The sequence below is a fragment of the Portunus trituberculatus genome, chromosome 36, assembly GCF_017591435.1.
Source record: "Portunus trituberculatus isolate SZX2019 chromosome 36, ASM1759143v1, whole genome shotgun sequence".
NCBI lineage: Eukaryota > Metazoa > Arthropoda > Malacostraca > Decapoda > Portunidae > Portunus > Portunus trituberculatus.
In genome coordinates, this window is record NC_059290.1 from 210,627 (window position 1) to 227,235 (window position 16,609).

The 16,609-nt window shown below is 39.3% G+C and overlaps 1 protein-coding gene across 2 annotated transcripts in view; it reads left to right on the plus strand.

Annotated features, from left to right (window-relative positions):
* The window catches only part of LOC123513692 (uncharacterized threonine-rich GPI-anchored glycoprotein PJ4664.02-like), a 91,855-nt gene that overhangs the window by 73,713 nt on the left and 1,533 nt on the right, over positions 1 to 16,609 (plus strand). For both annotated transcript variants that reach the window (XM_045271052.1, XM_045271051.1), the window contains 2 exons: positions 2,259 to 2,453; positions 6,211 to 6,360. In XM_045271052.1, the coding sequence (XP_045126987.1) occupies positions 2,259 to 2,453; positions 6,211 to 6,360 (345 nt within the window). The remainder of the gene's footprint in view (positions 1 to 2,258; positions 2,454 to 6,210; positions 6,361 to 16,609) is intronic.

The window sequence follows — 16,609 nt, forward strand, 5'->3', positions numbered from 1 at the left end:
TCCCAATCTATAAATCAGGTAACAAAGAGACCCATTGAACTATAGACCAGTGTCACTTACAAGTGTGGTAGCTAAGATGTGTGAGAGGGTGGTGAAGACTAGATGGACAGACTTCTTGGAGAAAAATGACATACTTTGTGAGTGTCAATTTGGTTTTAGGAAAGAGGCGTTCATGCACGACAAACCTGATATGTTACTATTCGAGGGTGATAGATGTAATACAGGAAAGAGATGGTTGGGCTGATGGAATATATCTGGATTTAAAAAGGCCTTTGATAAGGTACCACACCAGAGACTGATCTGGAAACTTGAAATGGTAGGAGGAGTGCATGGCAGTTTACTAAAATGGATGGAAGACTTTTGGTAGGAAGAGAAATGAGAACAATAATTAAGGACAGACCATCAGAATGGGGATTGGTGGAGAGTGGAGTTCCACAGGGATCAGTGTTGGCACCAGTAATGTTCGCAGTCTACATAAATGACATGGTGGATGGGGTGTCCAGTTATGTGAGCCTATTTGCAGGCGATGCAAAATTGTTACGAAAAGTGAGATGTGACAAAGATTGCGAACTACTCCAGGAAGACTTGGACAGAATATGGAAATGGAGCTGTACATGGCAAATGGAGTTCAACACGACAAAATGCAAGAAAATAGAGTTTGGCAAGAGTGAAAGAAGAATCAGGAGTATGTACAAGATAGGAAATGAAGACATAAAACCAGTCATGAAGAAAAAGACCTTGGGGTGACAATTACCAATGACCTATCGCCAGAGAGACATATAAACAAAATAATTGGAGAAGTATTGAACTTATTGAGGAACATAAGAGTGGCGTTCGTATATCTAGATGAAGAAATGATGAAGAAAATAATTACTGCAATGATAAGACCGAGGCTTGAATATGCAACAATACAGTGGGCTCGAACTTAAAGAAACACATAAGGAAACTAGAGAAAGTACAGAGGGCTGCAACGAAAATGGTGCCTGACTTAAGAGATTTGACTTATGAAGACAGACTGAAAAGAATGCAACTTCCAACCCTGGAAAACAGAGAGAAAGGGAGACCTGATAGCAATATACAGAGTGATGATTGGCATGGAAAAATGGATAGGGAAGATCTGTGTATGTGGAATGGAAGAATGTCGAGAGGGCATGGGAAAAAACTAAAAATGGCCACTTATAGGAGAGATGTGAAAAAATATAGCTTCCCTCATAGAAGGGTGGAAGCATGGAATAGTTTAGACGTGGAAGTGGTCAACGCAAGGAATATTCATGATTTTAAGAAAAAGCTGGACATTAATAGATATGGAGACGGGACAACACGAGCATAGCTCTTTTCCCGTATGTTACAATTAGGTAAATACAATTAGGTAAATACACACTGACTGTTTAAGGTCACTTGCTATATTAATTTCTACTCCTTTATGATTATAGTCTTCCTTACTTTTCAACCAGTAAGGCATCATAAATCTCTCTTATCTTTTTTCATAGGCTTTAATTTGTGCTTAACTTCCCTTTAATTTATTAACCTGGCAAAAACATTTACAGCTCCGGTAACATGCACATCCCCACCTGCCTCCAGAGTCACTCGATGAAGCAGGATATTCTGCACCAGTATCACTTTTCTTTCACTAACAGGCTTATCACTAACCTCACCTTAGCACCCACATTTCTCTAATTTTCATGTCTCTTCTACATATATTCTTGTATAATTGTACATTGAATAACTGCAGTGATATCTACACACTTTCCAACTCCACTACCTATCCCCAAAAATTTCATTGATTATCTGGTAGTCTCTAGAACCGTACTGACATGCCTTGATACCTTGAAGCAGATACTCAACTTCTCATTGCTTTTCAGAATAAAATTGAGTGTGTGTGCCAGCACACACAGACAGATAATTTTACACATAAGCAATGATCATTCCAAGGGAAATCAGAATACCTTCTCAGGTTGCCCAATTAGCAGAGCTAAAATGTCAGAGGCACTTCCACTTTGAGGGGTCCTGAAGAGGGATTAGAGCAAAAGGACAAGATATAGATGTAATGGTGTGAATGGAGGAGCCTAACAGAGAAGATAGGTTGACAGCATGAACAGAGAAGGATTAGAGTTTAACAGAGAGGATAGGGTGATAGCATGAGCATAGGTTAAGAAAATGTCAAGAATGCTTGCCATGTTTCAAGATGGTCAGGAGTACAAGAAGGATGTTGTAATATCATTTTTTTCTTATCCTACGATTTTTTCCATTTTTTTCAGAGCCACTGTGCAGCAGATGGTGGGGTTTGTGTCTAAGATCAAGGACAGCTATGATGCCGCAGAGAAGAGACACCAGCAGAAAGAGGAACAGAAACACAAGGAGTGGGAGACAAAGTTGGCCAGTGTCAGTAAGGACCACAGCCAGACCAAGGAGGAACTGAAAAAGACCGAGGGATCCTTCTTTGAACTTGTGAAGTGAGTATATAGCTTCTGCCAGCCTTACAGGAACAATAACCATGTACATTTTGAGTCTGCTTTAAGCTCTGATTCATTTAAGTCTTCTGTATGAAGTGGAAAAGATTTTTGTTTATAAGTTAATGTAGTAATGTGACATTTGTAAATATGAATAGTAAAGTACAGTACCACTAGCAAGTTATCATACAGACACATACATACACGTGCACATTTACATACCTATACTGTACATGCAAACACTTATGCCCGTATCACACGGTCACGTATACCCGCGACAGCGTGTCGTGCGACCAGTATGTTCGACGATCAGATCGCAGGAAACATAGCACACGGCGTTGATCTTCCATCCGAGACCTTCACCACCAAAACAACAACAAACCCGGGCGGAGTGCCACTGAACACATTGGACCCAGTTGACCACACTATCTTAGCTGTTGGACTTTATGCAATTGCACTGCAAGAGCAGAACAAAAGAAAAAGGAAGGCAAGGATTTGGACGCGAAGGTGGCTAGTCCAGCACTTGTGGTGGTAAACAAATCAAAACAAAATCCGATACTATCTGTAGGTAATTAACCCTTTCCTTCTGGCGCTTAAACTATTTTCCCGTTTGCTATGACGCCTAAAAATTGTAAACCTAGAAATTGTCAGAAAACTGTTTGAGTACTATTTAATAATTATTTTCTCTTTGTTATTCTGAATACAATGATGTACTTTGTAGCTCGATGTGACCTCTGAAAGTTCAGTTTATGCCTTATCAAGGATTCCTCCTCCTCCTGCTGTGTGATCCGTCTTCCAGAAACAGCCCTGAGAGCGATGACACACACACACACACACACACACACACACACACACACACACACACACACCTCTCTCTCTCTCTCTCTCTCTCTCTCTCTCTCTCTCTCTCTCTCTCTCTCTCTCTCTCTCTCTCTCTCTCTCTCTCTCTCTCTCTCTCTCTCTCTCATCTTGGATGGGAAATTGCACACTTCAATGAGAGAGAGAGAGAGAGAATAATGGGAAGACTGGCTGGGTGACCAGCAGGTGACCCAGGCAAATAACATTATCTCTCTCTCTCTCTCTCTCTCTCTCTCTCTCTCTCTCTCTCTCTCTCTCTCTCTCTCTCTCTCTCTCTCTCTCTCTCTCTCTCATCTTGGATGGGAAATTGTACACTTCAATGAGAGAGAGAGAGAGAGAGAGAAAGGGAAGACTGGCTGGGTGACCAGCAGGCGACCCAAATAACAAATAACATCTCTCTCTCTCTCTCTCTCTCTCTCTCTCTCTCTCTCTCTCTCTCTCTCTCTCTCTCTCTCTCTCTCTCTCTCTCTCTCTCTCTCTCTCTCTCTCTCTCTCTCTCTCTCTCTCTCTCACAAACACACAAGCACAGCACCGTAATGGGAAGACTGGCTGGGTGACCAGCAGGCGACCGAGATGAATTACACGCTTTCATGCACCAACCTGTTAGTTGATCTTTCTCTCTCTCTCTCTCTCTCTCTCTCTCTCTCTCTCTCTCTCTCTCTCTCTCTCTCTCTCTCTCTCTCTCTCTCTCTCTCTCTCTCTCTCTCTGACAAGTTACCTTCTACCATTTTATTATAAAATTGAAGATAATGAAAAAATTAACATGAAAGAATGATAGGTAATATTTTTTTTCACTTTCCGAGTCCTCACTAATGTCTTCGCTTTCTTCAGTTTCTTCTTCTAAATATTCACTGTCACTGTCTTCAAACTCAGAAGCACTGCTAAATACATATGTTCTGTCCTGCTCCATGTTATGATCTGAGATCCTTCGCTCTTATCAGGATGTCTCTTCGCACTTATCATGGTGCTTTTCACCCGGCGGGTCGCTGGGGTTGCCAAGTGTCGCCCGGAGAAAGGGAAAATAGCTTAGTTACCACTAAATTTCCAGAGCTATAGGGACAACACTACATGTGGAAACATGCCAGACACTTCCACTCACCATCTGACTCGAGAAACCGCGCTTGGAGCTCAAAATTGAGGCGCGAAAATTCTTGATCACGGGTATGATCGCCGTCGCTACGGACGCATTGATGCAATCGTATATATACGATTGCCGGAAGGAAAGAGTTAATAAATATCGTATAAGTGATGGGTATGCAAATCATGAAAAATTACAGCATTATATTGATGATATATGCCAAATAAAGCATTATAAAAAAATAATTCAGTATTTTTGTGGAGTGTTCATTATAGTCTTTCCACGACGGTCTTTCAGTTGCGGGAAATGGACAACGGTCTTAGATTATTCCCGATGACCCGCTGTCCTCTGAAAATCGGTGTTTTCTGTGACGCGGTCGTTGATATTCCAGACGCGCGACACGCTGTCGCGGGTATACGTGACTGTGCGATATGGGCATTACACTCACATAATATCCACAGTGGAGACTCAATACTTGAACTTGAATTGTTCCAAATGGCTGTTCAAGTATCAAAAAGTTCGACTGTCATTATCTATATATCAGGTAATTCGTTCTAATCGTAGCAAAACTTCAAGTTTAAAAAAATTTCAGTATAATCTTTTTTTGATAATTTTGATTTCTACATACCATAAGTGAAGGCTGGTGATGGATAATGTAGAAGAGGAGGGGAGAAGGTAGGGAGGAGAAAGGAGGTCATCAGAAGACGAGTCACCATCCATGAAAACGTCTTCGTAACTTTTCTCCTGGTGTGATTCCTGTGAACCTGCTAGTGGAGAGCTAATCCTCACCTACACTTGCACTCTCATTAGATTCTTTATTTTCACAACTAATCTAGCCCCTTCGGTGCCGTTATAAGTTTCAAAATGAAAAACTACTGACAATGCAGAAACATGTTTTCTCAAGACTGCGGCAGGACTAGGGATGTGCACCGCTATCCGTTATATTGGAATACCGGTATTTTGCTTTGGTATTACTGGTATCAGAATGGTACAATATCGGCGGTGGGAAGGGATAGGACAGAGTTTTGTTTACAACCATGTGTGCAGCCATTCGATTACCAGATATTTTCACCACTAATAAGCCTTTGGTGTTACTGTAAGTTTATAAATGAAAAACTACAGACAGAACACATGAGAATGTTATTCTGACAACAGCAGCAGCACAACTGACAGAGAGGAGGAGGGAGAGTGCAGGGAGCCTTTGTTTACCACGTGTGTGGATGTTCAACTATCAGGTATTTTTTCGAGTATTAAATTGAACTTTTGCTTTCGATTATTGAAAAGTTTGACCAATAAGACATTCCAGTATTGAGTCTCCACTGTACATGCACTTTACCTTTACCATAGTGCCTGTCAAGGGACATCAGGGACCATGGAAAGCCAGTTCTCTCTCTCTCTCTCTCTCTCTCTCTCTCTCTCTCTCTCTCTCTCTCTCTCTCTCTCTCTCTCTCTCTCTCTCTCTCTCTCTCTCTCTCTCTCTCTCTCTCTCTCTCTCTCTCTCTCTCTCTCTCTCTCTCTCTCTCTCTCTCTCTCTCTCTCTCCTGCCAACCTGACAAGGTCCACAGTCTTCCTTCCGCCACTGATTTGTTCCAACAATGTATTCATAAACTTGACTCTTTGTCTTCCCCTGTTATCTTCCCTTCCACTCTTCCCAATAGGCAGTCTCTCTCTAGTCCATGTTGTCTCAAAGTGTAGCCTACAAATTTTAACTTCCCCTCCCTAATGCTTTTCACCAGTGTTCCTTCTGCTCCTGCTCTTCTCAGTATACTTTCATTTTAAAGGGAGTGAAAACTCTTACTTTATTATTTTTGTTTCTAATTACAGGAAATTTGAAAGGTTGCGTGAAGTGAGTGAATTACTGGAGCAACAGAAACAAACACTTATGGAGAAAGTTGAACAAATTACCCATGAGAAGAATGAGTGTGTTGAGGACTATAAGAGTGCTCTCAGTATTCTGCAGGAGAAACATGAAAAGTGAGTATATGTCACTCATCTTTGTATTGGAGTGGTATGGCATTCCTTTCCCATTTTGCCAAAATGAAGATACAATTTATTTGACTGAGCCAATGCAAAACAGAAAAGGTTATGGGTAGTGATTAGAAATATATTTGATCTGTTAACTACTTTTCCTCTGAGGCAGCTAATAGTTAACCAGTTGTACCTCTCTTGGAAGCGTGAATTTTAAGCACAACACATCTGGTCTACTTTCCCTTAGATAGTCACTCAGTTTCAGTACACCTGACAATAAGCCATCTGTGTTCATATACATTATTCTCAATGTACTCCTAACCACTTTTACAATTTCTCTGTCCTCTGCTGAGGTTCTTTTTCTTCTTCCCTTTCCCAAATGTACCACTTCCTCAGCTTCATATGAGGCGTTCAGAATAGTCGTGACGTAAGCGCAAAAAAATGTTAAAAACGGAGAGAAATGCAGTTAAAGTTTTGCAACATTTAGAACACAATAACTTTTTACTGAGATGAGGTAGAAAGCTCTAGTTTTTTGCAAAATGAAGCTCTATAACGGCTTTGCAACCATTGTAAGCAAAATATAATTACGTTCTGAAGTTGCTCATTAACTGCGTTTTTCCAGGGGGGCACGTGTTTTCAGAACGAAAAATTAATAGCAATACTAATATTAATAATAAACAACCTCCACTCTTAGAAAATGATAAAAGTTACTGTGTAAAGCTCTTGTGTGTGTGTGTGTACTTACCTAGTTGTAGTTTAACAGGGCCTGGGCTTTACACTCGTGTGGCCCTGTCTCCATATCTACACTTGTCCAATTTTTCTTTAAAACTATGCACACTCGTTGCCGACACCACTTCTTCTCTCAAACTGTTCCACGTCTCGACACATCTTTGCGGGAAGCTAAGCTATATTTTTTTTTAACATCTCAGACATCTTCTCTTCCTCAGCTCTTTACTCTGTGATCTTGTGCTTCTAATGTCATATTCTTCTCTCATGATCAGTTTCTCATTATCCATTTGGTCCATTCCGTTGATCAATTTATAAACCTGTATCAGATCCCCTCTCTCCCTTCTCTGTTCCAGGGTTGGTAGATCCATAGTCTTTAGTCTCTCCTCATATGTCATCCCTTCAAATTCTGGAACCATTTTTGTAGCCATTTTTTGTAGTCTCTCCAACTTCGTTATGTTTTTCTTTTTATATGGGGGGTCCACACTAATCCTGCATATTCCAATCTGGGTCTTATTATAGTACTTATCAATTTCTTCATCATTTCTTTGTCCATGTAGTGAAATGCTAATCCAATATTTCTTAGCAAATTATATATATATGGCTCTCTGAAAATTCTATCAGTATGGCTTACCGGTTGATTGTTATCTTCCATTGTCACTCCCAAGTCCTTTTCCTTTTTTACTTTATCCAGTTCTACTCAATCTCCCATCTTATAGATTCCCACAGGTCGTCTTTCACTCTTTCCCATTTCCATGACAGCTTTTGTTCATATTGAATTCCATCTCCCACTTTTTACTCCATTCCCAGATCGTATTTAGGTCTTCCTGCAGTATTTCACAATCCTCATTTTGCTTTATAACTCTGCACAGTTTCGCATTGTCCGCAAACAGATTTATGTAGCTGTTCATTCCTTCTGGCATGTTGTTTATGTATATGAGAAAAAGTATTGGCGCCAATACTGACCCCTGTGGCACTCCGCTTTCTACTGCTCTCCACTTGGACTTCATATCTTTAACTACTGTCCTTATTTCTCTCCCCCTCAAATAATTTTCCATCCATCTCAATGTGCTTCCTTTTAAGTCACCCTTCTCCTCTAACTTCCACAGTAATCTTGCATGTGGCACTTTATCAAACACTTTTTTAAAATCCAAATTAATACAGTCAACCCATCCCTCTCTCTCTTGTACTCTGTTAACTATTTTAGAGTAGAAACTCAGTAAATTTGTTACACACGACTGCCCTTTTCTAAAACCAAATTGGCTATTTGATAGTAATTTGTTGTCTTCAAGGAACTCAATGCATTGTTTCTTTATAACTCTTTCACATATTTTGCATATTACACTAGTTAGTGATAGCAGTCTGTAATTTAAAGGTTCATCCTTCCTTCCACTCTTATATATGGGAACCACCTCAGCTCTTTTCCATTCTACTGGTACTGCTCCATTTTCTATTGAGCATTTTATGATGTTGTATATAGGACTTGCTAGTTCTTCCCTACATTATTTCAGTATTCTGGCTGAGACTTCATCCAGTCTCATTGCCTTCTCTTCATGCAATTCCTTCATTAACTCTTTTATTTCAAGCTTGGTTACTTTAATCTCTTTCATATAGATGGTCTCTCTATTATCCTGTGGCCTTTCATATTTGGATTCCTTAGTAAAGACCTGAAATTTACTATTTAATAGTTCTGCCATACTTTCTGGGTCTTCCACTATCCCGTTCTCTCCTTTTAACCTTTCTATTGTTTCTCTTGTCTTATTTTTCCATTTATGAATCTAGAACAATTTCGGTTACTCCTTATATTTTTCGACAATGTCCTTTTCATAGTTCCTTTCCTCTTCCTTTCTCACCTTAATATATTCATTTCTCGCTGCCTTGAAGTTTTCTTTCTTTACTGGATTTCTATTTCTCCTCCACCTTTTCCACGCTTCATCTCTTTTCTCCTTTGCCCTGGTACATCTTGCGATAAACCAATCTTTCTTTCCTTTTTAGGTCTATATTTCGGGACATATTCCCTGACTCCTGTTTTGTATATTTCCAAAAATAAGTTATATTTCTCTTGCACCCTCTCTGAGTTTTCCATCTCCCAGTTTATGTATTTGAAATATTTCTTTAGATTCTCAATATCAGCCTTTCTGTAATTTAATCGGTCTCCTTTGTCTCTCTTCCTTTCCCTCTTCTATATCCATTTCTAATATTACATGGTCACTCTTTCCCAATGGGCACTTATATCTTATATCATCGTTCATTTGTATACCCCTTGTAAAAACCAGGTCCAATCTCGCCGGCTCGTCGTTTCCTCTGAATCTTGTGTTTTCCTTTACTCTTTGGTCCATCATATTATCTATCGTTAGGATTAGGAATCTTTCTCCCCAGGCTTCTTCCCACTACCACTTTCATAATTTTCCCAGTCCACTTCTTTACAGTTGAAATCTCCCACTAATATCACTGTTCTCCTTTCTTTAATAACTCTCGTTAGACTCCTTATTGTGTCATCTATCATGTCTTTATATTCTTGAGTGGTTCATGAATTTGTTTTTGGTGGCACATATGTTCCAATGATTGTAAACTCTTTTATTAATATGTATCTTAATATACAGTACTTCTGCTTTTTCCTTCCACACATTCCACTTGGTTTACAACCATCTCTTTCCTTAACATTATCATGACTCCTCCTCCTCCTTTACCCCCTCTGTCTCTCCTCCATACATTATATCTATTATCCCTGTCTATTTTGATTGCCTCATTTAGTTTTGTTTCAGCCAGGCATACTATTAATATCCGCTTCTTTCTTTATGTAATCTCTTAATTCTAATATACTTAATAGAACCTCGTCTGTGTTCGTATACATCATTTTAGTCTCTTGCCTTTATCACTTAGTTAAACTTGCGCCACTTTTTCCTCTTCCTTCTATTTTATATACCATTTCCTTATCCTGTCTCCTAGAATTCTCCAAAAACATGCCTTTTACTCCTCTGATCTTTCATTATTTTTTCCCTTACTGCTGCTGCCAGTTTGTTGTATCTTCCTCATTTCTATTTTTCTTTATATATATATATATATATATATATATATGTCCTTGCAACCTTCTGTTTCTCTGAGTTTTGTTGTTCTGTATAATATTGCTTCTGTTGTTGCTTGTGATTTTAATAGTATCTTAATTGGTCTCGTTGTTCCTTCTTGATAAGGTCCCACTCTATGTATTTTTTCTACTTCCTCTTCTAAGTTCTTCCTATCTTCGTCGTTTAGATTTTTTAGTAGGTCTTTGACTGATTTCATTTCCTCTTTTTCTTTTCTTGGTCTATTTTTTTTTTCTTTCAGTCCAAGTATGATTACACTCTTCTTCTTTTCTGCAATTTCCCTTACTAGAGTTTCTTTTTCCTTAAGGACTCCTATCATTTTGTTTGCCATATTCTCAACTCTTTCTTTTAGTTGTTCCTGAATCACCTGAAAATTATCCTTGTCTTTCTCAGGGGTGTGGAGTCGGATTTTCAAAAGTCCGACTCCGACTCCGACTCCAAGAAATTTGAAGGTTGCGACTCCGACTCGACTTTTTTTTTTTTTTTTTTTTTTTTTTTTCCTCGCTGATGAGGCCTTCTTGGCATCTGCTGAAGAGCGTTGTCAGCCTAGCTCAGCAAGGGGGAGAATGGAGACACGTACACAACGCGTATAATACAGGATCACACAATGTACTATACTCGTTTATCAGTAAGATGACAGAACCCCCCAAAATGACTCCCTCCCACACCTTTTCCTGTTTGGCAGGTCAGTAAATGAGGTCTAATCTCACCCCTTTCTCCTCTTCTCTCTGACACACACACACTACACACAGCGTAGTGTAGTGGTTAGCACGCTTGACTCACAATCGAGAGGGCCAGGTTCGAGTCCCTGAAAGCGGCGAGGCAAATGGGCAAGCCTCTTAATGTGTGGCCCCTGTTCACCTAGCAGTAAATAGGTATGGGATGTAACTCGAGGGGTTGTGGCCTCGCTTTCTCGGTGTGTGGAGTGTGTTATGTAGTCTCAGTCCTACCCGAAGATCAGTCTATGAGCTCTGAGCTCGCTCCGTAATGGGAAAGACTGGCTGGGTGACCAGCAGGCTATCGAGGTGAATTACACACACACACACACACACATATGCTGCTTGTGGCACATCACGTTATACAATATAATGTATGAAATGTAACGACGGTGAATGTGTGTGTGTGTGTGTGTATTTATCTAGTTGTAGTTTTACAGGGCTTGGGCTTTATGCTCGTGTGGCCCCATCTCCATATCTACACTTATCCAATCTTACTTTAAAAGTATGCACACTTGTTGCAGACACTACTTCTTCATTTAAACTGTTCCACGTCTCAATACATCTTTGCGGGAAACTATATTTTTTAACATCTCTCAGACATCTTCCTTTTCTCAGCTTTTTACTATGCGATCTTGTGCTTCGGATGTCATATTCTTCTCTCAGGATCAGTTTCTCATTATCCACTTGGTCCATTCCGTTGATCAATTTATAATCTTGTATCAGGTCTCCTCTCTCCTTTGTTCCAGGGTTGGTAGATCCATAGCCTTTAGTCTCTCCTCATATGTCATCTCTTCAAATTCTGGAATCATTCTTGTAGCCATTTTTTGTAGTCTCTCCAATTTCCTTATGTGTTTCTTTTTATGAGGGGTCCACACTACTCCTGCATATTCCAATCTGGGTCTTATTATAGTACTTATCAATTTCTTCATAATTTCTTTCTCCATGTAGTGAAATGCTATTCCAGTATTCCTTAGAAAATTATATGTTTCTCTAAAAATTCTATCAATATGGCTTACTGGTTGATTGTTTTCTTCCATCGTCACTCCTAAGTCCTTTTCTTTTTAACTTTCTCCAGTTCTACTCCATCTCCCATCTTATAGATTCCCACAGGTCGTCTTTCACTCTTTCCCATTTCCATGACATGGCTTTTGTTCACATTGAATTCCATCTCCCACTTTTTACTCCATTCCCAGATCTTATTTAGGTCGTCTTGCAGTATTTCACAATCCTCTTTTTGCTTTATAACTCTGCACAGTTTTATATCATCTGCAAACAGATTTATGTAGCTGTTCACTCCTTCTGGAATGTCGTTAATATAAATGAGGAAAAGTATTGGTGCCAATACTGACCCCTGTGGCACTCCGCTTTCTACTGCGTGTGTGTGTGTGTCAGAGAGAAGAGGAGGAAGGGGTGAGATTAGACCTCATTTACTGACATGCCAATCAGGAAAAGGTGTGGGAGGGGCTTATTTTGGGGGGTTCTGTTGTTTTACTGAAAAACAAGTATAGTACCACACTCATTTTACCATCGTTGGATATCACTTAGCAATTAACCTCTATGATAAATATAGCATTAGCTCATGCAAAATACCATAAAATATGGCAAAAGGGGATACCCATATTATCTGCTGTCTGGGTGGTTGTTGCAGCATGTACCACCCTCCTTCCTTAGGGTATATCCTCAACAAAATAAAAAGCATGAAAAATATTAAAAATACCAATATTCCTGCAGACTGCTTGATTGGAGACATCCTCCACAAAGTCAATTTCTCCGAATTTGTAGGAATCTCCATGAAGTGGAATCTTTACTAAAAAATTTATCACATAAAGGAGTTGGAGTCGCTCATATTTTTTACCGACTCCGACTCCGGCCAAAAGTAGCCGACTCCTCGACTCCAACTCCGACTCCACACCCCTGGTCTTTCTTATCTTGGACTCTCCATGCCTGTACTTCTTTCTTAATCACATCCTGTACTCTTCCCTCTTCTTTGTTTACTAGATCTTTCAGGTCTTCTTTTTCTTTCTCTACTTTACCGAGTCCTTCCTCCATCTGTTTCTTATATTTGGCTAGTTCTTTTATCAGTTCCTCCTTTTCTACTCTTAGCTTTGCTTCATTTTCTTCCACTTTTTATCGTTTCTTTCAAGATCAGAAACTTTTTCCTGTTCTTTGTTCTCTTTACTTCCCATACTTTCCCGTATCCATTTATCTAATTTTCTTTCCAATGCTAAAACTCTCCTATGGAGGGTGGTGCTTGCCTCATCAAAACCTCCGAATTTCCCCTCTCCCTCATCAACATATTCATCCTCTTCTTGCAATCCTTCCCTAGTCTCATACCTGCATTTAGGTGTAAACTGTTTCTTACTCATGCTGCCTTTCAATGTAATTCCTGGAAACTATTGCCACACAAGTCACCCAGTCCTCTGTAAACACAACATCAGGTAGTGAGATCAGCTGATCGCGAGGAGCGTCAATCCACGTGTATGTGTGTGTATTTACCTATTTGTGTATTACAGGGCCCGAGCTAAGCTCTCTGTGTCCTGTCTCCTTGTCCACTCCTGTCATATCTCTCTTTCATCTGATTGAAAAACACTGCATCAACGACATCACTGCTCAGTTTATTCCACTTATCAATACTACGATGCGGGAAACTGTACTTTCTCACGTCATTTAGACAGATGTCTTTTATTAGTTTTTTTCCGTGTCCTCGGAGATAATTACTTGTGGTCACCTTTATCAATTTTCTGTCCAATATGTCAATCTTGTTCACCAATTTATACATAGTTATCATGTCTCCTCTTGTTCTTCTCTCTTCTAATGTGGTCAGCGCCAGTTTCCTCAGTCTTTCCTCATAGTCTAATTCCCTGAGTCCTGGTACCATCCTTGTTGCCAGCCTCTGTACCCTTTCCACCTTCTTCACATTTTTCTTCATATGTGGTGACCAGACGCAAGCTGCATATTCTAACTGGGGTCTTATTAAGGTGCATAATATCTTCTTCATCATTCCTTCATCTAGGTAGTGGAATGCAAGGCCAATATTTTGAAGCATGTTATATGTTTTCCAAAATATCTTGTTAATGTGTTTCTCCGGTGACATTGTTTTGCACGGTTACTCCTACGTCTTTCTCCTCATTGGTCTCTTCAATTTTCTCCTCACCCAGCCTGTAATCCCTGTTTGGTCTGTATCTACTTCTTCCCATTTTCATAACATGGCTCTTGTTTATATTGAATTCCATCTGCCACTCTTTACTCCACTCATATATTTTATCAAGATCTTCCTGTAACTTGTTACAATCTTCCACATTCTTTACTCTCCTCATAATTTTAGTATCGTCATGAACATATTCATGTAACTGTCAATTCCTACTGGCATATCATTAACATAAATCAAAAACATGATGGGACCAAGCACTGACCCTTGTGGAACTCCACTGGTTACCTTCTTCCACTCGGACTTCCTTCCCTTCACCACTGTTCGCATTTCTCTTCCCACTAAGTAATTTTCCATCCATTTTGCTAGTTTATCATTTACTCCTCCAATTTTCTTTAGTTTCCACATCAGTCTATTGTGTGGCACTTTATCAAAGGCCTTTCTCAAGTCCAGGTAGATAGCATCCACCCATCCCTCTCTATGTTGTAGTATGTCAGTCACTCTTGAATAAAAACATAATAAATTGGATACGCATGATCTTCCTTTTCTGAAACCAAACTGCCTTTCACTCAGAATGTTTTCACTTTCTAGATACTCACTCCACTTAGCTTTAATTACTTCTTCACATACTTTGCACAATATACTAGTCAACAATACTGGTCTGTAGTTTAACGGTTCCATTCTACTACCATTCTTATATATAGGCACAATGTCAGCTCTTTTCCACTCTTTCGGGACTATTCCTGTTCGTATGGAGGTTTCCACAATATCAAATACGGGGTTCAACAATTGATCCTTACATTCCTTTAGCAACCTTCCAGATATGCCATCAGGCCCCATTGATTTATTAATATCCAAATTGCTTATAATTTTCCTTACATCTTCTTTAGTAACCATGATGTCCTGCATTTGCTTTATTTCCGTAGGCCTTTCTCCTATAAAATGCTCCTCCTTTGTAAACACTTTGCAAAAGTTGTCGTTCAAAATTTCAGCTATATCTCTAGCATCCTCATATACTTCTTTCCCGTTTTTTACCTTTCCTATTGCCTCCCTTTTATTTAGTTTTCCATTTATGAATTTGTAAAACATTTTAGGGTCACTATCACAGTTTTCCACCACTCCCTATTCATATTCCTTTTGTGCTGTTCTCCTTACTTCATCATATCTATTCCTTGCTGTTTTGTAAACTTCTCTTGATAATACATCAGTGTTTTTCTTAAGTTTCTTCCATGCCTTTTCTTTGTTCTTTTTTGCTTCTTCACAATTTCTATTAAACCACTGTTTATTTTTTAAAGTCCTCTTTCTGTGATATGGCACAAACCTCTTCACAGCAGAGTTATATAAATCCATAAATTTATCGTATTTCAATTGCATATCCCCCTTCCTGGTATACCACGGACCAGTCAATTTCATTAAAGAACGTGTGTGTGTTTGCATGTGCGTGTGCATGTGGGTGGGTGCATGCGTGCACGCCAAAAAAAAATCAACACTTTTACATTGATGAAGGCGATGTCTGGTGTAGGCTTCTCAGTTGATTGAAGATTACTCTCATCGGCTGTTGTCAGTCACGTCACCGCATCCCTGCCTCCCCATTGGTCGCTGAGCGGCTCGGATGGAGATACATTGGTGTAAAATTCACTGTGCAATCACTTTTATGTGATGCCGATATGGTCGATTAATGCCTTCACTGCTGAATTTCACCCTTATTGCCATAATACTTCTGATGGCACAACACAATAGGAAGGAGATAGTACTATACCACAGCTTGCTGAGATATGCCAGGGTGAAAATGCAGGCCTCCCATTGCCTGCCCGAGTACATACATCATTATTGTGCGAGCGTTTTTTTTTTTTTTTTTTTTTTTTTTTTTTTTTTTTTTTTATTTATTTATTTATTTATTTTTTTTTGCCGAAGTTTGACTTTGACGTTGCAGATTCGGAAAGCTGAAGGCGAGATGAAGAAAATGCCATATAAACCTCAAAATTGGCCGGGTTACGTCACTACTATTCTGAACACCTCATATCTACGTAGTACCCTCCCGTAAAACTCTTCTTAGTCTCTATCCTCATTTTTTTCCTGTTGCATCATTTCTCTCTCTTTTCCCTTTCTTTCAAGTTGATCTCTCTTTATCCAAACATTCTTATATTCTTACCTTTCAGTTAGGTTTCCTGTTCTTCCTAGGATTTTCTTTTGCACAACTTCCAATCTCATTTTAACTTTCAACAGTTTTCCACCTCCTTCACCATATTTTTTAATTTAAATGGTTTTACTTCTCATTCTGATTCCTGTTCCACATCTTGGACAATTATAATTTTCCTTACCAACTCTTCCCTTTTTCTCAAAAACTTTAGTGAGTTTTCTTTTGTAATTAAAAAATTACTGCATTTTTTCTTATCCACTGTGCCCTTGGTGTTTTCCTGTATTTGTTGTTTAACCACCTCCTGGGGCAAATATTTTTCTCGTTCTTTTTTCAGGTATTTCTCAATCCCTCTAGTTTGGTGTCATACAGCCCTTTCCACCTTTCCTGTATTATTGTCCATCCTTTCTTTCTTAAGTTCGTAGAGTGATTCCTTTATGTC